Source organism: Mesoplodon mirus (genome assembly GCF_964341445.2).
Source record: "Mesoplodon mirus genome assembly, chromosome: 8".
Lineage (NCBI taxonomy): Eukaryota > Metazoa > Chordata > Mammalia > Artiodactyla > Ziphiidae > Mesoplodon > Mesoplodon mirus.
In genome coordinates, this window is record NC_138984.1 from 114,296,587 (window position 1) to 114,319,635 (window position 23,049).

General features: G+C 39.3%; 1 protein-coding gene across 3 annotated transcripts in view; it reads right to left on the reverse strand.

Annotated features, from left to right (window-relative positions):
- Window positions 1–23,049, reverse strand: part of PTPN4 (protein tyrosine phosphatase non-receptor type 4) — a 187,671-nt gene that overhangs the window by 11,154 nt on the left and 153,468 nt on the right. For all 3 annotated transcript variants that reach the window (XM_082631396.1, XM_082631395.1, XM_082631397.1), the window contains 9 exons: window positions 17,699–17,858; window positions 14,523–14,606; window positions 14,374–14,430; window positions 8,650–8,806; window positions 5,339–5,505; window positions 4,441–4,531; window positions 4,299–4,360; window positions 1,818–1,964; window positions 204–332 (listed from right to left, as the gene is read on the reverse strand). In XM_082631396.1, the coding sequence (XP_082487522.1) occupies window positions 204–332; window positions 1,818–1,964; window positions 4,299–4,360; window positions 4,441–4,531; window positions 5,339–5,505; window positions 8,650–8,806; window positions 14,374–14,430; window positions 14,523–14,606; window positions 17,699–17,858 (1,054 nt within the window). The remainder of the gene's footprint in view (window positions 1–203; window positions 333–1,817; window positions 1,965–4,298; window positions 4,361–4,440; window positions 4,532–5,338; window positions 5,506–8,649; window positions 8,807–14,373; window positions 14,431–14,522; window positions 14,607–17,698; window positions 17,859–23,049) is intronic.

The following is a 23,049-nucleotide window of genomic DNA, read 5'->3' on the forward strand; positions in this document are numbered from 1 at the left end:
ATTCGTATTTACCTACAGAAATTGGAAACATTATAGTAGGAGAATACATTTCATAAGATTCCGAAGTATCCCAATGAAGCAAATAGTTCAGCAAGTTTTTAATATTCCTTCGTAACTAGGACTCAGACTAAAAACATTTTCATCTGTCAAAGCCTCTACCTTAAACAAAACAGCTCTAACCAACAGACGCCCTGCCTCCGTACCTCCTGGTTAAACAGCGTCATCTTCCTGAAGACATATGCAGTGTTTCCTTCTTCTGAGTGGCAGGTGACTTGGTAGCACCCATAGGATGAACTTCCTGTGGGCTCCGGCCAATACTGGTGACACTTAACCTGGTATCAATAGATTTTAGAAATATACAAAATTCAGGTTCGCCAATTTTTTAAATGTTTTAATTTTCAAGAACTTTCAAACTTACAGAAAAGTGACAAGAATAATTTAATGAACTCTCATATACCCTTCACCTAGCTCTACCAAGTAGTATCATTTTTTTCTTTGTCACTTTTTCTCTTTGTAATAATAGTCTGTTGGGATATATTTTGAGACTGCAAATATCCTGTTTACAACAAGCTTCCACCCATTGTTTTACCATTACACTAATTTAGATTTAAGTTAACAATGAGAAAGAATCTTCAACTACAATGCCAAATGCACTCCATTTATGTTCATAATTAAGATTAAAACAAGGGTTTCATGACATACGACTCACATACCGTTCGATTTGCCCATTTAACAAACACTATTCAATTGTGTTTAGGACTCACGGAGCTGTGTAACCGTTACCACGACCACTGTTAGAACATGTTCGTCACCCCCAAAGGAAGACCCACAGCCCTTAGGAATCCCTGCACGTCCCCCGGCCCCCTCTCCTCCCTCTGCGCCAGGCCTGGGTGACCTCTAATCTACTGTCTGTCCCCTATGGCCTACTTTGGACATCACATATAACAGAATCATAAGATACGCGGTCTTTGGTGACTGCTTTGTTCACTTCGTACAATGTTTTCTAGGTTCATCCATGTTGCAGCATGTATCGTTTCTTCATACCTTTTTATGGCCAAATAATATTCAACTGTATGAACATACCACATTTTATCTGGTACATCTGGGTTTTCTCCCACGTTGGGGCTATTAAAAATAATGCAGCTGTGAACATTTGTGCACCAGTTTTTGTGTGGACGTGGATTTAATTCTCTCGGGTATTCCTAGGAGTGACACTGCTGAGTTACAGTCACTCTGCGTTTAGCCTCTTAGGAGCTGACAGGCTGTCTTCCAAGGCAGCTGCACCATTTCACAACCGCACCAGCGGTACAGGAGGTTCCACTGTGGCCACATCATCACCAGCACGGGTTATTTTCTGTCATCTTTACTTTGGCCACCCTACTAGATATGACGTGGTATCGCATGGTGGCTTTGATGCTCATTTCCCTGATGACTAACGAGGCTGAGCAGCTTTTCGTGACCTTATTGGCCATTTGAATGTCTTCTTTGCAGAATCATCTATTCAGATTCTTTGGCCATTTTTAAATGGGGTATTTGTTATTTTATGGTTAAGCTGTATAAATTCTTTATATATTCTAGATACAAATCCCTTATCAAGTATATATTAGTCCATTTAAATAATAATGGCTAACACTTATATCACATTTATTATAACATACTTATTATGTGTCAGTCACAGTTAAGCGCTTATCCATGATGATTTTAATCACGACCCCGTAAGAAAGGACGTTTAAAGGTGACAGAAGAGACCACACGACGTGGCTCTCTTGCCTGTGCACGCGACGCAGCCTAGAAAAGCTCTGGGCGGCGTGACTTACTCTGCCATGCTCGGCCTGTGTGGTGAGCATCACAACCGTGGAGCAGCCTTGTTCCCATGCCATCTGCCAGAAGTCTGTACAGGTGTGTGGCAACGGCCCTTGGCAAGCGATGTACTGATTTATTATTCTAGAGGAAGGAATTTCCATCTAAAAGGACACAAAAACAAAATCGTTCGCATTATTACTTTTTACTAGGATCAAACACATGAAAATCATCTACTGAATGATAACTGAATACAACTAATCTCAATAAATTGCAAAGTGAGTAAATCAAATCTTTATCAACAATTTATTTTATTTGTAGCAGAAATTTCTTGGCAACGTGCAGCAGTTATACATATTTATCTTTCAATCAGTGGAAAGAGGAATTTAAATATTTTCCAAAGCGCTCCTATGGTTTTTTTAAGCGCAGCTTTACAGAGAATCCTGTTTCAGAGGCAGAGAATTGATATAGAAATAAAAAATGTTTGCCTGTACATAGAAAACAAACTTATGGTTACCAAAGGGAAAAGGCAGGGGATAAATTAGGAGTTTGGGATCAACATATACACATTATATAAAATACATAAAAAAACCAAGGACCTACTGTATAGCACAGGGAACTATATTCGATATCTTGTAATAAATTATAATGGAAAAGAAAAAAAACTGTCTCTAACCAGCTTATTAGTAAATTTTGTGAGGAGCAAAAATTCTGCCATTGGCTTTAGTTTAGATTTTTCATATTATATATGTGTATATATGTATAATGTGATGTATAAATATTAGGTAATATGCACATAATTATATATGTAATATATATAACATGAAAAGATTGGAAAAATATTTTAAGTTCATTATTTTCAGAAAGTAAGACTGTAAGTATTTGGGGAGGATGAACCATCACCTTATTATATTTTTAAGACTGAATTAAAAAAAAAATAAGGTGACGTGTACATGGCAACCGGAAGGATACCAAAGGGTGAGGAAAGAAGTCTCCTTCCCATCCCAGCCTCCAGTTTACACTCAGGAGGGCAATCCTTTTTCCTAGCTCCTATCATATCCTTTTAAAGATATACTACACACGACACACAAATGTACACGTAAAACTACTTTCCGTTTTTCTGTAAAATATAAATGGTAGCATATAATGTTGTTCTGCATCTTGTTTCTCTTTTTTCTACTTCACCTTTAAAATCATGTCCGATTAGTACACAAGATTTCATACTGTGTAATGGCTCTACTGTATAAACTTACCATAAATTCATAGAACATTTAAGTTGCGGCCAATTTATCTGCTATCATAACCAAGGCTACACTGAATAATTTGTAGACCTAACATTTTTGCACACATGAAGAGATGTATTTGTATAGGCAACAGGAAGAAATGAGAATGCTGGATCAAAGTGCATGTGCGTTTAAAAATTTTTTTTAATTAATTAATTAATTTTATTTTTGGCTGCGTTGGGTCTTTGTTGCTGCACGCAGGCTTTCTTTAGTCACAGCGAGCGGGAGCTACTCTTCTTTGCAGTGCGCGGGCTTCTCATTGCGGTGGCTTCTCTTGTTGTGGAGCACGGGCTCTAGGTGCGCAGGCTCAGTAGTTGTGGTGCACGGGCTTAGTTGTTCCGCAGCATGTGGGATCTCCCCAGACCAGGGCTCGAACCCGTGTCCCCTGCCTTGGCAGGAGGATTCTTAACCACTGTGCCACCAGGGAAGCCCTGCATTTAAAATTTTAACAGACGGCTCCAAATGGCTCTCCAAAGAGGTTGTGCCTATTTATACTTCCACCAAGAATGTATGAGGAATGCTTGTTCCTCAGTAAACTCCTTAATAATCCAAAATCCTTTCTCCACATTCTGAAACTCCCAATGTTCTGAAGCGTTAAAAGTTTGTCTCTCTTTTTTTTTTTTTTGGTATACCTAACCTAACCTGGACTCATTTGGTAACAATATCCGACATGAACCTGTTTATAGTCTATCAGTCCTATTTCATGGGAATATCCATAGTTTGTTTGCTGTTGAACATCAACATATTGATTATAGGGTAATGTCCCATAGCCTGCTAGGGACATTACTTATTACAGTATATGCACCGAATAACCTTTCAAAAATCCTCCAAATTCTGAATCCCAAAGCATATTTGACCCCAAGGTTTCAGACAAAGGCTGTAGACATGTATAGGGTATTATCAAACTTTTTCATATTTCAATCTAATAGGTGAAAAATGGTAGTAATTCCTTGCAGTTTTGACTTGTACTTTTCTTTATGTAAATTAAGTTGAGCACATTATTCATTTAAGTGTTTGTTTCTGTTATTTTTCTTTGTTTCTATTATTTTTCTAAGTGTTATAACAGTATAATAGTTTTACTTAAAAAAAAGTCCTTATCAGAGGTACATACTAAAAGAGTTGATTGTCATTATTCATGGATTCTGGAATAAATCTCAAAGTTTATAGTGGTCCCTCTTATTCCAAATGACAAAGGCGTAATTTTAAAAAACTTACATTTATATAATTTGCATTGATATAGTCTTCTTTACCCTTTAAAATGACCCGTGTAGCATCATCTGAAAAAATTTAAAAGAATGTTTTAATAAAGTTATGTTAAAAAGATTAAACATAACATACAGAGAGGGCAGATACTCACAAGGCGAAATATCTCTGTATCTATTTTTGGAAATGTTCTGAGGTAATTTGGCACAAGACATTGTCATTCCAGGTTTTTTCCGATATAGTTGCTAAAAAAAAAAAAAAAAAAAAAAAAACAACACGTCCAGAAAGCCATCAAGAGTTTCTATTTTGTTTTTGTTTTTGTTTTCCAGACTACTTTATATGCTATCAAGAAACAGGTTTTTTTCCTTGGAATACCACACCTATACAATGATGTACCTTAGGGTTAGTAAGGTATTGAACCAGATTTGCAAAGCTGAATTTTGCAAAATCTCTGACATGAACTATATATATTTTGAAAAATAGTAAAAAAGTAAAAACAATTTTCCTTACAGCAAAAGTACCTGAAGTTTTAAATAGCAAATCTGTAGGAAACACCTAGCTTTCATTTACTTTAGAGATATTTAAAAGAAAAATTGACGTGTCCTAAATATTTTAGTCACCTATCTACAACATACACTTCAGAGCAACAAATATTAATGATGGCTAACTACACTGACAAAAATTAGAGAAGGATTAAATATGAGGTAGGTACATATTTTTATGTACAAGGTACAAAAATTGTTTTCCTTTAACTCAGTATTTTTACATCTATAACCTTTCATAAAAACAGCTATTTAATTACAGAGAAAACACAGCTTGACGACATACCTATAAAACCTCCTTATCCCTCTGTTTTAAACAGATATCTATTAATGAAACCATAGCTAGTATTTTGGAAGCAATTTTTTAAAACTTTGCACTTTAGAATTCTTTTTATATCAAGTATTTCTCAGAATAATATTTAGGTTTATACATTTTAACTGACAGTAGATTAGGCAGTTAAGAAGCCATGAAAATACAGGCAAACACCTTTCCCACACCACGTTACTTACATCAAACTGTGTCAGCACTGATCCAGTGATAAGCCCCGCAGCCAGCTGGACCATCGACTCCCGCAGGGAATGGTCATCCTGATGGATGCTATCTAGCGGGGCTTTCTCAGGAATGTACTGGAAGTCCGGCTCATTCTCTAGCTTTTCTTCCACTACATCATACACAGCTACAAAACCAAAACCAAAAACGAAAAAGCCTCATGGAAACCTTAATGAGTTGGCAAAAGGAATTTACCAGATATTATTTAATTTTGTGTCAGGAAAAATATTCACTTATTCCTAACTCATCAGATCTGAGTCTGGGGCCACTGTGTATGGGTTGAGAGTGGCTGTGGAGTAGAAGAAGTACCTCTGGGGAAAAGAAGGCTCTTGGCCACATTGCTGAAAATGTCTGTAACTTGAAGACAGCAGGAAAAAGAGGAAGCCAAGAAGCAGCTCTTTAATCTGGATCCGGATCTTTAATCTGTGGACCTGGGATGAGAGCAGCAACAGAGGCCTATACACACCATAGGTCTAGATGTGAAAAGCTACACGTAAGCGGAACAGAATGCTAAACAAAATACTTTCTATTCTCGTTCCTTGATGTATCGACCAAACAACTTAAGAGGTCAGATTTCAAAGGAGAATTCTAGGCCAGAATGCGTGGTTGTGGCGGTGAGGGGAACCACCCCTAGACTGTGGCCCTTAGGCCGCCCTCAGCTCTACTCTTCAACGTGGGGGCCTATAAGCACACCCTGAACCTCGCAGCCCACACGGAGGCCCATTCTACACCCCTTTGGAAATTGCTTCCTCTGCGCTACCCTGTTGGCCTATATCATGTGATCAACCCTTGGGAGAACGGATCTGGGAAAAATGGCCACAGAGGCCCAGGAATGGGCTCAGAGTGATTTGGTCAGAGAACTGAGGGTTGAAAAAGGTGGTCTAAAAGGAAGGGGAGGTCACAGACACTGTGACCTTGGTCCCACAAAATCCTGACCCCCATGGGAAAAGGCAAAGCTGAAGCAGAGAAGAGCCCCTTTAAGGATGCAGTCAAGCTTCTGGCCTTGTTTAAGAAGTTTTGTTCCTGCTCAAATACATATGCACTTCTGAGAAGAATAGATTTCTGAAATGAAGAATGTAAAGACAAAAAGATGGAAATGCAAGTTGTCTAAGAAGAAATAAGATTTAAAGGGGAAAACACCAGGAAAAACAAGCTACGTCTTGGCAAACATAATTTAAAATTTTGATTATACAGTATTTTTTTAAAAATAGACATGACAGACCCACACTGAAAATGAATCCTGGTCTAGATTTTGATAATAAAGCAATATTAGAAAGATCCTTGCCAAAAAATGTAGGCCCTAGGTGGGGTCCTCTCCTAATTTAAAGTATAAATGGAGTGATTTGGAATTGCAAAAAGGCCATGCCTTTTCCATTATACAGACTTTTGTTCATATTCTGCCTCTGTACTAGTCATGAATTTGTGAGCAGATAACTGAAATGTCTTGGTGCTTAAATGTCTTCAACTATAAAATGGGGTAATTTATCTACCTCATTGGATGGCTGTAAAGGTTAAATGAGAATATATAAAAGAGCTCAGGTCTATGGAAAGCATTTAAAAACTATTAGCTAATATAATTATTAAGTTCTTTAGGATCTGTTATCAAGAGAAAACAGAAAAAAACAAATTGAGAGATGATTCTTAGTGTGAAATTTAAGTTGTTTTATGTGACAGAAAATGCCTAAAAATGAATCACCTAAATAACAGATCTAAACAAATGAGTTCCTTTAAAAGTCAAGATAGAATGTTCTGCTGAAGTCCTCTGAATTTTCCTAGAACGCCAATTCTAAACCATGAACACAGAAGAACACAAAGTATAGGCAAAACTCGTTTTATTGCGTTTCTCAGATAACTATGAGTTTTTTTTTTAAACAGATTGAAGGTTTATGGCAACCCTGTGTTAAGCAAGTGTACTGGTGCTATTTTTCCAACAGCATTTGCTTACTTCGTGTCTCTGTGTCATATTTTTGTAATTCCCATGATATTTCAAACTTTTTCATTATTATTGTATTTGTTATAGTGCTCTATGATCAATGATCTTTGATTTACTATTGCAAAAAAGATTATGACTCCCTGAAGGCTCAGATGATGGTTAGCAATTTTTAGCAATGAAGTATTTTTAAGTTAAGGTATGTATATTGTTTTTTTTTTTTAGAAAATGTGATTTATTGCACACTTAACAGACTACAGTATAGTGTAAACATAACTTTTATATGAACTGAGAAACCAAAAAAGTCATGTGACTCGCTCTACTGCGGTATTTTCGTTATTGCGGTATTTTCTTTATTGTGGTAGTCTGGAACCGAACCTGCAATATCTCCAAGGTCTGCCTGCAGGGAAGGTAAAATGAAAATGTCTGTTTGTACCCAAGAGGCAAAATGGGTACGTGGGGAGAATCGGTAGAGGTCTAAGCACACTTTACTTCCCTATGGTATGTAACTGGTGATGTGGCCCTAACCAGTAGTCACTCTTGTGGCTAAAACTGTGATTTACAGTAACTGCTGGGAACGAAACGAGAAGAGCGTGTCTCCTGCCAGGAGGAGGTATGGCATTTACGAATGCTTCTCAGAGGGGACTGGTGAGCGTCGTGGGACCCACAGCAGTGCCATTATGAGCACAGGCGGAGGGCCTGGGACTGTGAGCCTGGAGGGAAGGCACGGTTTCTGCTAAAACCCTTCTCGGGACACTGCTGAGGCTGTGCTTACTCCGCACCACATTTATTCTGCAGTGCACAAAGTGAGAGGACTAGGAACACTGTCCAAAGGGGCAATGGACGGCTTCAGGAGCCCCTGAGCGCTCCATGTGGCAGCATATTCGTGAGATTGTCGTAGAAACCAAACTCTAGCTTGTTGCAGGGCTTTCTACACGTGGAACAGCAAGTATATCTGAGGAAGGACCTAGGACTCCTCAAGCACCTGGGGGCAAGGGAGGCAATCTCAGCCACGGCGGTCAGGACAGAACTTGCCGAGGCTGACATCTGAGCAGAGACCTGAGCGAAGTGAGGGTATACGTTCTACGAACATCAGGAGGAGTGCTTCGGGCAGGAGGACCATCGGGAAGGCCGGCACAGATGACAGAAGAGGGAGCAAGGCCGGGGGTGGGCAAGGTGGCCAAGAATTTGCATTTTACTCCACAGGTGAACGAAAGCCGCTGTGCCTTGAGCAAGAGGCTGACGTGACGTGACCTGTGTTTTACGAAGCCTGCTCCGGCCGCTGTGTCTAGTCACAACCATGAAGGAATGATAACCTCCAGTGCGACACAGGGCACTCACCATTGGGTCGAACCAGAAGGACCAGCTCCCCAGAATGTCTCTCGCAGCTCGCTTTGATGAGCAGGACCACCTGGTCGTGGGTGTGTCCCGCAACGTCCCGACCGTTGATCAGCACCACTTGGTCCCCTTCGTTCAGTCGAGGGACACACAGGTCGGCCTGTAATGGGATGAGAATAAGGTCTCTGATTTGCACCTGGCTGTCTGGAAGTAAGGCACAGGAACGTACGTTTATAGACACTGCAGCAGAACTAAAACCACACGTAGAAGTCTTCTTCACTCATCCATTAAGAAAACAGAAGTAGGAATCCCACTTTCCCACAAAGGCAATCCTTTTTTCCTTCTTCATTAATACCTTTTCCCCTAATGTCCTATTATATACCTAGACATACAGAGAAGACTAACATCCTCAAGGTGCACAGATCAAGGCAGCCCTCACTTTGCACTGTCCAGATACATACAAATTTCAGTCACCACAGCTGAGTTAAATAACACCAGTCTCCTAACATGGTTCAAATTTCAGTTACTGTGATAAATTAATTATGAATAACTGCATAAAGTACAAAATTCGCCGCTAGCCCATGTCAGTCCAAAAATCACTATGTAAATCATAAATATGCACCACGATCAGTGAGCAATCACATCCCTTCTTTCAAAGGCTACTGGTGACTTGGTGTTGGGCATCGGTTATTCAGTTCATGCAGAGACAGCAAAGCGGGTACTTGTCTGTCTCCCAGTGATAAACCCATGTAAAAATGGATAATCTAAAGAGCGAGCTAGCCAAAAAGTTAAGTGTAGCAAAGAAACAAAAAGGGACAGTGCTGGAAGTGAAATTCAAATTGAACATAAACTGAGTTACAGAAGAAATAGCTGAATATGGAAATATTGACACTTCTACTGCTTGAGAGACCCCAGATACGCAGGGAAAGGAATTTAGAGAAGGTGAATTTATCAACATAAATGATGAAAGTGGCTGCAACAAGAAGGATGAAGATGTCTGAGGAAGTGATGCTGGTGAAAAACTTCTCAATACAGGCACTCCTGGGAGATATTTCACATCACGGAAAGTGCAAAGGACAAGTGGAAGTGGATTCAGACTTAGAAAGGATTATGACTGCTTCCCAAGGTAAGAAAAAACGCTCACTCTGTAATTTAACCTGTATGACAAGGAGACAAGCACTGTTCACAAATTACCTGTGGTAAGTTTTCACAAAGAAATAAAACACTTCAATTCTCAATGTTTCTAATGTTTGGAATTACAGGATACTAAATCAGCATTCGTTTTAGTATTTTTTCATTTCCCTATGTATTTACAAGAGAAGGCATCAGAAATTTTAAAGTTTTGATGAAAAATGTAAAGGCCATGGAAACAAACATAATGCCCCCCACTGACTATCAAGGGCACTTTGTACGGTTTCAGACTGCACGGTTATCTTTACAGCCCTGCACAACTGTGCATGTGAGGGCTGCCTGTATTTTATTGAGAAAACAAACAAGTAAATAAGGTAAAAGAGATCAACAGAAATATGGACAGCCTGCTCCAGGGACACAGGAATGAGAACACATGGGAGTCAAGTTTGCAGGATGATGGCTCAGACCGCGAAGGAAATGATAGGGCTGCACCTTTCAGAAAGGGCCGTGGCAAAGGCTTGAAAGATGGAAGCACAACTAAACTCACTGTAAAACAAAGTCCACAAAGTCCAATAAGGTACTGTCACTAGTGGAAAGAGCCCCGGTCTAGGAGCCAAGTTCTTCCTTGGCCGCTTATGACGTGTGTGATCTTAGACACCTGAAACTCTGAGAAAGGAACATGTGTCTGTCCTAATTATTCATCGTTGTGAAATTTTTAAAATGAGATATTTCAATGCAAAGCATTAAAATCTGGAAAATTCAAATTTAAGGTTCGGACCATTCTCTCTAGCTGCTTCTTTCTCTACTTCCTGTAGTGTTTTAAAAACAAACAACATCTTTGAATGTTACAGCACAGCGGTTACCCATTATAACTGACGTAACACTCTCATACTTAATCTGCCTTTTATCAGGGATACGTTTTTATGTGCATTTCATTCGGATCTGGCGAGTCTAGATAAAATGAAGTTTGCCGGGGCAAGAGCTATTGGCTTAAATATGATCAGGTAGGAGGAAAAACACCATTTTGGAAATGATCCAGTTTAGAAGGTTTCCAATATAAAAAACGACACTAAAATATCTGAAACACTGTCCTTTCCCCTCAATCACCTAAAATGAGGTTTCTAACTGGAAAACTGTAATGGTCTTTAAATTAATAAAGTAATATAAAAACAACACATTTCTATTTATTTAATTTGTTCTAAATTCAGTCACTATTTACGAAACATAGTTCTATGTAGCAGAAAGGAAAAATTACCAATATAGTAATCTGTATAGCATAAAAAGAAAACTTATAGTCATAAAATTTTATAGAATGTTCAAGAACACCCTTGACTTAATTGAAAACTATCCACATTCACTGTTCAGAAAAATCAATATTTCTTTTATGACTATTACAATTGGCATACAAGTAAAAGAAGGTTTATTGGTTTTTTCTAATTATAAGAGCAATACATGCTCATTGTCATGATTTCAGACAATTTAAAAAAATGACACGGACTTCCATGGTGGTACAGTGGTTAAGAATCCGCCTGCCAATGCAGGGAACACAGGTTCGAGCCCTGGTCCAGGAAGATCCCACATGCTGCGGAGCAACAGCCCGTGCACCACAACTACTGAGCCCGTGTGCTGCAACTACTGAGCCCATGTGCTGCAACTACTGAAGCCCACGGACCTAGAGCCTGTGCTCCGCAACAAGAGAAGCTACTGCAATGAGAAGCCCACGCACCGCAACGAAGAGTAGGCCCCGCTCGCCGCACCTAGAGAAAGCCCGGCCGCAGCAACAAAAACCCAATGCAGCAAAAAAAAAAAAAAAAAGGGATCATGGAAGCAAGTAATAAATACCAGTAATTCCACTACCCAGATGAAACACTGCTAACATTTTTTATCATGTTTCCAGATTTTTTAACTATATTTACATAACTTATTTTTTTAATGGATAAAACAAACATATGGAAGTATAATATGCATTTTTAAATTGAGTATAGTTGATTTAGTTTCAGGTATACAGCAAAGTGATTCAGTTACAAATATATACATATATTTTCAGATTTTTTCCATTACAGATTATTATAAGATATTGAATATAGTTCCCTGTGCTATACAGTAGGTCTTTGTTCTCTATCATAGTGTGTATCTGTTAATCCCATACTCCTAACTTATCCCTCCCTGCCCCTTTCCCCTTTGGTAGCCATAAGTTTGTTTTCTTTCTTTCTTTCTTTTTTATGGCTGCACCGTGTGGCTTACGGGATCTTAGTTCCCTGTCCAGGGATCGAACCCGTGCCCTCGGCAGTGGAAGCATGGAGTCCTAACCACTGGACCACCAAGGAATTCCCATAAGTTTGTTTTCTATGTCTGGGAGTCTGTTTCTGTTTTGCAAATGAATTCATTTGCATTTTTTTTAGGTTCCACATATAAGTGGTATCATATGGTACTTGTCTTTCTCTGTCTGACTTTTCACTTAGTATGATAATCTCTAGGTCCATCCATGTTGCTGCAAACGGCATTATTTCATTCTTTTTTATGGCTGAGTAGTATTCCATTGTCAAATATGCACTTTTCATAATACTATATCTTATGAAAATATTTCCATACTTATATATGCTGTATCATCTGTCATTTTAAGAGCTGCAAAGCAATGCATAACTTATATAATCAATTCTAATGATGTACACATTTTGATTTTCCCTCCAATTTTTAAGTTTCACAAACAACAATGAATGTCCTTGTGTATCCTTTGTTCCAACTGTTTCATTAGACGTAATTCCTAAAAGTGGAATCGTCAGGTAAAAGACATATTTAATTACAAATAAGTTTTACTTAAAATTTTTGTTTTGGGGAAAGCTATACGCCACACAGTTTACAGAGCTGACTAGGTCTGTAAGATTATTATGATAAGAAACCATTTCTTATGTTCTCCCCTATCTCTTCCCCCTCTTTTGAGGCATCTTCTTTCAACATTTTAGCTACATCTTTTGTATTTACCTCAGCATCTCTAAATAACGTTCCAATTTTATTTTTTAGTTTTTATTTCAGACGTTATCTAACTTTCTACTTGCTACATGAGAACTTAGCAATCGTTCATCTCCTCATCTGCACTCCCAAACACACACACACTTCCCAATACACACTGAACAAATAATTTTGGACTATTTCCCCCATCTTTCACATGTGTAGTAGGTTCAGTAGTCATTTTATACATCACATCCCTGTCTTGTCACCTCTGATCACAAGGGATTTGTTTAAAAGAGGACATCTGGTCCAAGCCGGATCTGTGAAGGGTCTGCTTCCTAGGCGTCTGTAAGTTGGACCGAGGGGCCTGATGAGTCCGGGTTGCTGAGCTGGTAACGTACAAATCCCGAGGTTGCTAGTGGTCACATCCCCCACGTGGACTGAGGGGCAGAATGGTGGGAGCTACACAATTTCTATTTAGTACAGATTTTGGAGTCACAATCATTTCTGCAGGTACAGTGTGTCTGCGGTGCTAATATTACAGGACTTGGCTTGAAGCTGTTACTAAGTACACTTCTCATTTAGAATGTATTTTATTTGGAGTAGCTTGAGAAATGAAGCTAATTCAGTGTACAAACTGGTTTGCACTGAGAGAGAGGAATGAAACATTCACATAAAAAGAAACAGAGATGAAAAATAGAGTCCCGATGATTTTTCAAGTTCTTTCTAGAAGTCTGAGTGCATGCCTGCCCTTGGGTTTTGTGACACACCTCTACAGCTATACGATAAATTCTGTATTTATGGTTAAGCCAGGGGTATTCCACGAGTTCCTTGTTATTTGCAACCAACAAAGTTCTTAAAAACCAGAACTAAAACCATGTAACATGATATCCCTGATCAATCTTGACTGCGATCTTCAGATCAACTGTGAGGTTGCTGCAAAGCACCAGACCCCATAACTAGCCTCTTCCCTCAGGCTGCAGGTTCCTGCCTCTCCCAGGACACAGAGATGGTTGAATGACAATGGGTGCTGGCTCCAAGCCCTTAGAGACCATTTAGGTAAGAGAAATGCAATTAAACAGAGGAGACAACAACAGAAATGGGGACCTGAAAGCAATATTTGCTATACACAGGATCAATAAAGATGATGCACCCACAATTTATCAAGAATTGTCCTCATGAGCAGAAAGTTTATGGGTGCTGAACCTGAAGGAGGGGGCACAGGGGGTTCATCCTCATGGGTACATGCAGTCTTTTCTCTACTTTTGCTTAGAATGTTCATAATAAAGAACTTAAAATACATATTTTAAAAAGAAAGTAGACAAATAGAACGTAGGTTAAACAATTCTAAATGAAAACAGAAGCCAACAAAAAAGCAAACAAACAGAAACTATACCTCTGTCTACATTTTGCTGTTTAAAGGGGTTATTTTCATAGAATCTAGCTTCTTTGTAAAAACAAAGATTTTAAAAACTGTTATAGAGAGGGAATAAATAAAAATTAACTTCCCAGCAATTAAAGAGATTCAGCCAACATCACGTGCTACCTGACAAATTAAATGATTCATTTTACTCCTTTATTTATACTAATAAAAACACGCATGTATTCTCGAAGCTAGGATTCACTGGGAAGGCTGCTGTGACTCACAGGTGTTCCTGGCGCAACTCGGGACACGATCACAGGCATCTTCTGGTCACATCCTCCCTTTGAAACAGTGCATATCGAGTATCAGTCAGTATTGCCAACACAGAAACACCTTAATTTAAAAACTGAGTACAATATAAATTCTAAGTTACCTTTACATTGAATCCAAACCTTCCATTTTCATCAGGTTTCATTCTGATCAGGACAAGATTATCATGTGGAATACCACCATTAGGCTTTAAAACACAAAAGTAAATAACTTGTCACACTCTTCATTTATAGCCTATCCTTCAGATACACATGAAGCATGCTTCCTGTATGCTGACATTATCTACAGTATATAAAGAATCACAATTTAAATTTCTCTTGTGCCTTACCTGCATGCTAGACTGCAAGTGCCAAGAGCAACAGGGGCTTTATGAATTACCTGAGTAATTAATTTCAGTGTCTCTAGAACCTGGCTCAAAGCTCTGCACGGAGCGAATACTCATGTATTACATGAATTCATGTTACTCCCTCTGCTTTTTAAAAACAGCTTTACTGAGATACAATTCACATACTATACTTCACCCATTCAAAATGTATAATTCAGTAATTTCTACCATAGTCACAGAGTTGTACGAACATCACGACTATTTTTTTTTTTTTGGAGGCAGCATTTGATTTGGTTGAAACTAAGATGAATTCAGAGATTGCAATTCTCTGGTTTGAAGTAGCACATGAAATCACAGAGGTAAAAGTTGACAGGCATGCCAATGACCTGTTAAAGTGCTACCCTTTGATTTTACAACCTTTTCTTCATCCCCCAAAGAAACCCTGTGTCCGTGAGCGGTCACCCCCATCCCCAAGTCCTATTCAACCCTTCATCTACTTCCTCCCTATATACTTGACTATTCTGGACATTTCACATATATGAAATTATACAATATATGTCATTTGTTACAGGCTTCTTTCACTTAACATGTTGTATGCCTGCTCTTTGGGCGTAAGTAGCTGGCTAATTCTTATTTAGCCTTCGAGACACAGGTCGGAGATGACCATTTCTAGGAAGTCTTCCCTTAACTCCACAGCTGAATTTGTTATTTTTATACACTTACGAATTCCCATAGTCACTTCAAATTACAGAGCTTGTTCAGTTCTCAGTCCCCACCTTCCTCGACTCACCAGTAGCATCTGGCACAGCTGGTTACTCTCTCTGTGGCTGCCTTCTCATCAGTTTTTTTCCTACCTTTTGGTCTGCATCTTTTCAGCTTCCTTTGCTGGTTTCTTTCAACTCCCTCATGTTTACAGTTTGGAGGACTAAGGCTCCATTTCTAGAACCTCTTATTCCGTTATCTGTACACACTACACTTCCTGTCTCGTGGTTTTAAATACTGTCTACATGCCATCAACTCTCAACGTTATACCTTCAGCTTCGACCTCTCCCTTCAACTCCAGAATCCAAACGGACTCCTACTAGACGCATCAACGTGTCCCAGCTGAGCTTGCGGCACTCCACCCACCCCTGTTCTACCTGTAGCCTTTCCAGGTCAGCAAATGGTAACTTCATCCTCCTATTTATTCAGGCCCCAAACCTTGCTGTCACTCCTCTCTCTCTCGTCTCCCACAGCCAACTCATCAGCAGAGTAGGTCAGCTCTACTCTAAAACTCCACCCAGAACACAGCTGTGTCTCATCCCTCCCGCTGGCACCACCTTCTCCAATCACCGCTGCTTCTTGGGGCCCTGCAACACCTCACAGCCAGCTTCTCTGCTGCTACCCTGCTTTCGGTCCACTGCCAACATACGAGCCACAGTGAAACCGTTAAAACTTAAGTGACATCACGTTACTTCTCTCCTTAGGCATGTCCGTTTGCTTCCAATCTCACTCAGGGCTGAAGAACGGAACACTCACAAGACCAGGCTTTCAGGACCTGGCCCTCTGCTGTCCCCTGTCCTCCTCGTTTGCTCCTTCTGCTCTGTCCTCGCTGACCCCCGTGGTGTCCCCTGACCACACAGCCATGCCCCTGCCTTGGCACCTGCTATTCCCTCGGCTTACCTGCTCTCACGCCCGGTATCCATGTGGCTTATCACCAAACTCATCCCTGGCTCACACTATCTAGAACTGGAACACTCCACTCTGGAAATTCCCTAGCCCTTTTCTGCTTTGTCTCTCTAGCATTTATACTATCTAATATGCTACATATTTAAATAACATATTTTGCGTACTGTTTGTCTCACCCTTATCCCCAGAATACAAGTTTCTTGCAGGCAGAGTTTTTAATTTTTTATTTTACTCTGTTATATTCCCAGAGCCTATAACAATAGGTACTCAACAAGTCATTTTTGCATGAAGGAAAAAACAAACTAGACTATAAATTAGTTAATAGCACGGACCACATCTGATTTGTCTTCGTACTCCCACTACCTCCTTAAGTACCTGGCACACAAAAAGACCTCAGTAACTATGAACGGATGAATGAGTGATGCGTAAGAATCGCCACGCAGGTGGCACTAAAGTTGTCATTCGTTTTGGGTAAGGATTTTGATCTCTTTTTGATGCGTCTGTGGGGCCATACGTGTGGGAGAATAGAGTGGATACCTCTTGTTTTTCAATTTTAGAAAACGTGGGGGGGCTATGGGTGAAAAACAAGAGGGGAAGAGTGCAATGGCCAGCAGAGACTTCGGGCAGTGCCAGCACCTGCTGTGGGACGTCCTCTCCCTGCATCTTAGTTTATTCCTTGATGTCCCTTTAAGTTTCCTGAAATACACTCACATTTCTGTCTGTCATTATACACCTTCATGAACACAGTGTATCCTTAAAATTTATTAACAATCTCACCTTTGGTTCATCTACTTGAAAAAGCAATGAAAATTCATAAATCAGGGGATTCTAAGAATTTACCATTTTATTTGGTACAAAGTACCAAAGCAACTCACGAATATATTTTGAAGAACAGAGTAATTATATATTCTGGAGACCGGTACTCAATCTCAAAAGGTTGATGAAAATGATAAATGATAAAGTCTCAGCACCCAGTCAATTATGTAATAAAATTAATGGTATTTAATGGATTATTAGCATTTGTTCTGAAAATGTGTGTTCTGAAAGACAGAAATCAACAAATTTGTCAAAAATTAACTTCTAGAGCAAGAACGTTTTATAAATATGATAAAAGGAAATTCCACAATTGGGCTATATGGTGGCACAATTCATGAGCAAACACATGATGAAAAAGAGAAAGTACTACAATATAATTTACAGATAAAACAGGCTATCTTACAAAAAATATTTCATTTACAATTAAACATTTTCAAAGAAATGTGATAATATCTGAAGAAACTACTTACAGTAGCTTTTTCAGGGGAAGATGGAACATCAAATGTTTCATTAATATGGTTTTCCAGATCTTGTTGAGAATGTGAAAAATGAATTTGGTTCCAACTGTTTTTCTTTGATTGTTTGGGTGGTAAAGCTGGAGGCTGCCCATCTCCAGGGGTCTCTTGTGATCTACATAGAAAAAAAGAGAAAAAATAAATATTTTGGAAGTTGTCTTACAGAATTATTATTTTATTTATTTTTTAAAGTAATGGTAGAATTTTATTTTTTAAATTAATTTTTATTGGAGTACAGTTGCTTTACAACGTTGTGTTAGTTTCTACTGTAAAATGAATCAGCTATACGTATACATATATCCCCTCTTTTATGGATCTCCTTCCCATTTAGGTCACCACAGAGCACTGAGTAGAGATCCCTGTGCTATACAGTAGGTTCTCATTAGTTATCTATTTTATACATAGTATCAGTAGTGTATATATGTCAATCCCAATCTTCCAATTCCTCCCAGCCTAGAATTATTACTTTATTACGATGTCTAATAGGAGACAAGCTTTAAATGCCAACTTTATTTGCAAGTGCCACTATTTCATGAAATCTTCCTTAACTTTGAAGTTTAAAGTAACAAATCTAACTTCCTACTTTATCAAATCTGTAAACAACTCACATCTAATAAAATATACTTTAAGGGTATCTCTATGAAGATATTTATTAATCTACCATAAAACCCCCTTTCTAATGTTTTCAGCAGTCCTGTGGGCAGGCAGGGGGAAATCAGAGCTGAGAGCCGAGCTGCTCCAGAGACAAAACACCCGGTACCATCCAGAGAACTCAAGGGGTTGCCTGTTTTATTTACAGGTAAAACACAATTCACAGAAGTGATGAACACAACGAGGAAGAGGGCTGAGCTCACTGAGGAGACAACACGTACGTCAGAAAACCCGATTTCAGGTGAAGGGGCTGAAAACCAACAGACGCTAGAGAGCATAACCTCAGGCCACAGCAGCGGGAGCTGATATGACCAGCTAGGTCTGCCAGGGCAACTTCACGGTAGACGCTTAGCTTTTAAGAACGAGCACCCTCACTCCCTCTTGTGAGAGCACCAGAATCACAACTAACTGCTGAACAGTCATTGACAGGAAGACACTGGAACTCACCAAAAAAGACACCCTACATCCAAAGACAATGGAGAAGCCGCAATGAGATGGTAGGAGGGGCGCAATCACAATAAAATCAAATCCCATAACTGCTGCATAGGTGACTCACAAACTGGAGAACATTTATACCACAGAAGTCCACCCACTGGAGTGAAGGTTCTGAGCGCCATGTCAGGCTTCCCAACCCGGGGGTCCGGCAATGGGAGGAGGAATTCCCAGAGAATCAGACTTTGAAGGCTCGTGGGATTTGACTACAGGACTTCGACAGGACTGGGGGAAACAGAGACTCCACTCTTGGAGGGCACACACAAAGAAGTGTGCGCACTGGGACCCACGGGAAGGAGCAGTGACCCTGAGGAGACTGAACCAGACCTACCTGCTAGTGTTGGAGGGTCTCCGGCAGAGGCGGGGGGTGGCTGTGTCTCACCGTGAGCACAAGGACACTGACAGCAGAAGTTCTGGGAAGTACTCCTTGGCGTGAACCCTCCCAGAGTCCGCCCTTAGCCCCACCAAAGAGCCCCGGTAAGCTACAGTGTTGGGTTGCATCAGGCCAAACAACCAACAGGGAGGGAACCCAGCCCCACCCATCAGAAGACACTTGGATTAAAGTTTTACTGAGCTCTGCCCACCAGAAAAACAGCCAGCTCTACCCACCACCAGTCCCTCCCATCAGGAAACTTGCACAAACCTCTTAGATAGCCTCATCCACCAGAGGGCAGACAGCAGAAGCAAGAAGAACTACCGTCCTGCAGCCTGTGGAACAAAAACCACATTCACAGAAAGACAAACAAGATGAAAAGGCAGAGGGCTATGTACCAGATGAAGGAACAAGATAAAACCCCAGAAAAACAACTAAATGAAGTGGAGATAGGCAACCTTTCAGAAAAAGAATAAAGAATAATGATAGTGAAGATGATCCAGGACCTTGGAAAAACAATGGAGGCAAAGATTGAGAAGATGCAAGATATGTTTAACAAAGACCTAGAAGAATTAAAGAGCAAACAGACAGAGATGAACAATACAATAACTGAAATGAAAAGTACACTAGAAGGAATCAGTAGCAGAATAATTGAGGCAGAAGAACAGATAAGTGACCTGGAAGACAGAATGGTGCAATTCACTGCTGCAGAACAGAATAAAGAAAAAAGAATGAAAAGAAATGGAGACAGCCTGGGAGACCTCTGGGACAACATTAAACGCAACAACATTCGCATTATAGGGGTCCCAGAAGGAGAACAGAGAGAGAGAGAGAGAAAGGACCCGAGAAAATATGTGAAGAGATTATAGTCGAAAACTTCCCTAACATAGGAAAGGAAATAGCCACCCGAGTCCAGGAAGCGCAGAGAGTCCCATACAGAATAAACCCAAGGAGAAACATGCCGAGACACATAATCAAATTGGCAAAAATTAAAGACAAAGAAAAATTATTGAAAGCAGCAAGGGAAAAATGACAAATAACATACAAGGGAACTCCCATAAGGTTAACAGCTGATTTCTCAGCAGAAACTCTACAAGCTAGAATGGAGTGGCATGACATATTTAAAGTGATGAAAGCGAAGAACCTACAACCAAGATTACTCTACCCGGCAAGGATCTCATTCAGATTAGACGGGGAGAAATCTAAAGCTTACAGACAAGCAAAAGCTAAAAGAATTCAGCACCATCAAACCAGCTCTACAACAAATGCTAAAGGAACTCCTCTAAGTGGGAAACACAAGAGAAGAAAAGGACCTACAAAAACAAACCCAAAACAATTAAGAAAATGGTAATAGGAACATACATATCGATAATTACCTTAAACGTGAATGGATTAAATGCTCCAACCAAAAGGCACAGGCTCACTAAATGGATACAAAAAAAGACCCATATATATGCTGTCTACAAGGGACCCACTTCAGATCTAGGGACACATACAGACTGAAAGTGAGGGGATGGAAAAAGATATTTCATGCAAATGGAAATCAAAAGAAAGCTGGAGTACCAATAGTCATATTAGATAAAATAGACTTTAAAATGAAGAATGTTGCCAGAGACAAGGAGGACACTATATAATGATCAAGGGATAGATCCAAGTAGAAGATATAACAATTATAAATATATATATGCATCCAACATAGAAGCACCTCAATACATAAGGCAACTGCTAACAGCTATAAAAGAGGAAATCGACAGTAACACAATAATAGTGGGGGACTTTAACACCTCACTTACACCAATGGACAGATCATCCTAACAAAAAATTAATAAGGAAACACAAGCTTTAAATGACACAACAGACCAGATAGATTTAATTGATATTTATAGGCCATGCCATCCAAAAAGAGCAGATGACACTTTCTTCTCAAGTGTGCACGGAGCATTCTCTAGGACAGATCACATCTTGGGGCACAGATCAAGCCTCAGTAAATTTGAGAAAATGGAGATCATATCAAGCATCTTTTCTGACCACAACATTATGAGATTAGAAATAAATTATAGGGAAAGAAACGTAAAAAACACAAACACATGGAGGCTAAACAATACGTTAATAAATGACCTAGAGATCACTGAAGAAATCAAAGAGGAAATAAAAAAATACCTAGAGACAAATGACAATGAAAACACGACGGTCCAAAAGCTATGGGGTGCAGCAAAAGCAGTTCTAGGAGGGAAGTTGATAGCAATACAAGCTTACCTCAAGAAATGAGAAAAATCTCAAATAAACAATCTAACATTACACCTAAAGGAACTAGAGAAAGAAGAACAAACAAAACCCTGAGTTAGCAGAAGGAAAGAAATCATAAAGATCAGAGCAGAAATAAATGAAATAGAAACAAAGAAAACAATAGCAAAGATCAATAAAACTAAAAGCTGCTTCTTTGAGAAGATAAACAAAATTGATAAACCATTAGCCAAACCATCAAGAAAAAGAGGGAGAGGACTCAAATCAATAAAATTAGAAATGAAAAAAGAGAAGTTAAAAAAGACACTGCAGAAAGACAAAGCATCCTAAGAGACTACTACAAGCAACTCTATGCCAATAAAATGGACAACCTGGAAAAAGTGGACAAAATCTTAGAAAGATATAACCTTCCAAGACTGAACCAGGAACAAATAGAAAATATGAACAGACCAATCACAAGTAATGAAATTGAAACTGTGATTAAAAATCTTCCAAGAAACAAAAGTCCAGGATCAGATGGCTTTATAGGCGAATTCTATCAAACATTTAGAGAAGACCTAACACTCATCCTTCAAAATCTCTTCCAAAAACCTGCAGAGGAAAGAACACTCCCAAACTCATTCTATGAGGCCACCATCACCCTGATACCAAAACCAGACAAAGATACTACAAAAAAAGAAAATTATGGACCAATATCACTGATGAATATAGATGCAAAAATCCTCAACAAAATACTAGCAAACAGAATCCAACAACACATTAAAAGGATCATACACCACGATCAAGTGGGGTTTATCCCAGAGATGCAAGGATTCTTCAGTATATGCAAATCAATCAATGTGATACACTATATCAACAAACTGTAGAAGAAAAACCATATGATCATCTCAGTACATGCAGAAAAAGCTTCTGACAACATTCAACATGATTTATGATAAAAACTCTCCAGAAAGTGGGCACAACATAATAAAGGCCATATATGACAAACCCACAGCAAACATCATCCTCAATGGTGAAAAACTGAAAGCAGTTCCTCTAAGATCAGGAACAAGACTAGGATGTCCACTCTTGTCACTCTTACTCAACATAGTTTTGGAAGTCCAAGCCACGGCAATCAGAGAAGAAAAAGAAATAAAAGGAATACAAACTGGAAAAGAAGAAGTAGACCTGTCACTGTTTGCAGATGACATGATACTACACACAGAGAATCCTAAAGATGCCACCAGAAAACTACTAGAGCTAATCAATGAATTTGGTAAAGTTGCAGGATACAAAATTAATGCACAGAAATCTCTTGCATTCCTATACACTAATGATGAAAAATCTGAAAGAGAAATTAAGGAAACACTCCCATTTACCATCGTAACAAAACGAATAAAATACCTAGGAATGAACCTACCTAGGGAGACAAAAGATCTGTATGCAGAAAACTGTAAGACAATGCTGAAAGAAATTAAAGATGATACCAACAGATGGAGAGATATACCATGTTCTTGGATTGGAAGAATCAATATTGTGAAAATGCCTATACTACCCAAAGCAATCT